Source organism: Procambarus clarkii, chromosome 26, assembly GCF_040958095.1.
Source record: "Procambarus clarkii isolate CNS0578487 chromosome 26, FALCON_Pclarkii_2.0, whole genome shotgun sequence".
In the NCBI taxonomy this organism is placed as follows: Eukaryota; Metazoa; Arthropoda; class Malacostraca; order Decapoda; family Cambaridae; genus Procambarus; species Procambarus clarkii.
In genome coordinates this window covers 43,583,212-43,585,939 of record NC_091175.1, presented here as the reverse complement: position 1 = coordinate 43,585,939, position 2,728 = coordinate 43,583,212, and the positions used below count along the sequence as shown (strand labels likewise).

General features: G+C 38.0%; 1 protein-coding gene across 1 annotated transcript; it reads right to left on the bottom strand.

The window, feature by feature from the left end:
• Positions 1 to 264: 264 nt before the first annotated feature.
• On the bottom strand, positions 265 to 1,050 carry LOC123756966 (zinc finger protein 708-like). Its single transcript, XM_045740375.1, has one exon. The coding sequence runs from the start codon at positions 1,048 to 1,050 to the stop codon at positions 265 to 267; it is 786 nt and encodes a 261-aa protein (XP_045596331.1).
• Between the last annotated feature and the right edge of the window lie 1,678 nt (positions 1,051 to 2,728).

The following is a 2,728-nucleotide window of genomic DNA, read 5'->3' as shown; positions in this document are numbered from 1 at the left end:
AACCGTATTTTTATTTGGCAGTTAATATGTAAGTCATAAAATTCATTTTGAATCTTTAATTTAAATTAAATCAAGGAATAGGACTTAAATTTAAAAATTTTTCATAGAAACAACATCACCATGAGAAGGAAGAAAAAGAAGCTTTGATATTGGGATAAAATTTTATTTACTTCCACCAATAAAATACATATTATGAGCTAGTAATTGTAAACATATTGTGCACTAAAATGAAATCTATTTCACTTGAAGTTATGATAAATCTTATCATAAACTGACCAAACTTGTATGCATAATCCTGTGGATTTTCATAGCTCCAAGTTGAATGAATCTTTTCCCACAGTCTGGACACTCGTGAGGTTTTTCTCCAGTATGCACCATTCTGTGGTTCTTCAAATGCTCATTTCGAAAGAATCTTCTGCAACAATCTGGACACTCATAAGGTTTCTCACCAGAATGCTTTAGCATGTGCCTAACTATGTTGCGCTGGTGCCTGAAACTTTTTCCACACTCATCACACTTAAACTGATTTTCTTCAACATGCAGTAACATGTGATTAATAAGACTCTTACGACTGCTGAAACTTTTCCCACACACTTCACACTTATGAGGCTTTTCACCCGTGTGAACTATCCTGTGTTCTTTCATTTTTCCAAGCGCAGTGAATTTTTTCCCACACTCTGGACACTCGTGGGGTTTATCTCCAGTATGCACCATTCTGTGGTTCTTCCAATTGTAATGTCGAGAGAATCTTTTCCCACACTCTGGACACTCGTGGGGTTTATCTCCAGTATGCACCATTCTGTGGCTCTTCAAATAGTCATATCGAGAGAATCTTCTCCCACACTCTTGACACTCGTGGAGTTTATCTCCAGTATGCACCATTCTGTGATTCTTCATAAGGTCATGTCGAGAGAATCTTTTCCCACACTCCGGACACTCGTGGAGTCTCTCACCAGAGTGTACTAACTTGTGCCTAATTATATTTCTACGGCTACTGAAACTCTTCCCACACACATCACAGCTGAGGGGCTTTTCACCCGTGTGCATCATTTTGTGTTCTTTTTTTTTGTCTAAACGTTTCTCCGCACTCTAAACACTCATGAGATTTACCACGCGAATTGTTTTCCCACACTCTTGACACTCATGGAGTTTATGACTCATTAATATAGAATGAAGCGTTGGCAGATTCTGCTTGGGACAAAATCCTTCTAGAGATAAAGGCTTAAATAATTACCAGATAAGAGATATTAAAGGTTCCTTTATTGCTTGTTCAAAGCTGAGTGATCCAAGGCGAGTCTGTTCTTGTATTTATTGGAATCGCCATATAGTAGGTGAGATGTTACCTGACTGTGCTTGGTCACAAGTATGTAGGGCAAACCTGCATACCTTAGCCTAACGTCTATTGTGGAAAAGTTACTTGAATCAATAATTGCAATTACAATTCGTCTCCATCTTAAAAAACATAAATTAATAAATGAGTCACAACATGGTTTTACAATTGGCCGTTCATAAGAACATAAGAACAAAGGTAACTGCAGAAGGCCTATTGGCCCATACGAGGCAGCTCCTATCTATAACCATCCAATCCCACTCATATACTTGTCCAACCCGCGCTTGAAATAATCGAGGGACCCCACCTCCACCACGTTACGCGGCAATTGGTTACACAAATCAACAACCCTGAATACTGAACCAGTATTAACCCAAGTCTTTCCTAAATCTAAACTTATCCAATTTATACCCATTGTTTCGTGTTCTGTCTTGTGTTGATATTTTTAATACCCTATTAATATCCCCTTTGTTATGTCCATTCATCCACTTGTAAACCTCTATCATGTCACCCCTAACTCTTCGCCTTTCCAGTGAATGCAACTTAAGCTTTGTTAATCTTTCTTATTATTTAGATTATGCAGTTCAGTTTTGGTCGCCGTATTATAGAATGGATATAAATTCACTTGAACGTGTCCAACGTAGGATGACTAAGTTAATTCCCCAAATTAGAAATCTTTCATATCTTTCTTCATATGAAAGATTTCTAATTTGGGGAATTAACTTAGTCATCCTACGTTGGACACGTTCAAGTGAATTTATATCCATTCTATAATACGGCGACCAAAACTGAACTGCATAATCTAAATGGGGCCTAACCAGAGCAAGATATAGCTTAAGAACCACACCAGGTGTCTTGTTACTAACGCTTCGATTGTCCTACTGTGTCCCAGTGTCCTACTCGCGTTATTACGAACATTCACGCATTGATCCTTTTGTTTTAAATTCTTACTAATCATAACTCCCAGATCCCTTTCGCAATCCGACTTCGCAATCTCAACACCATCTAGCTCGTATCTTGTAACTCTATCATCATTACCTAGCCTCAAAACTTTACATTTATCAGCATTAAACTGCATTTGCCAATCCTTTGACCATTTCAAAACCCTATCTAGATCAACTTGAAGTGATAGTGAGTCCTACTCCGAATTAATTTCCCCTACCGATTTTCGTATCATCGGCAAATTTGCAAATGTTGCTACTCAAACCTGAATCTAAATCATTTATATATATTATAAACAACAGATGTCCCAGGACAGAGCCCTGAGGTACTCCACTAACAACATTATCCCACTCTGACTTGACTCCATTTATACTAACTCGCTGTTTCCTTTGGAATAGCCATGCCCTAATCCAGCTTAATATAGCACCCCCAATACCATGAGCTTCTATTTTTTTA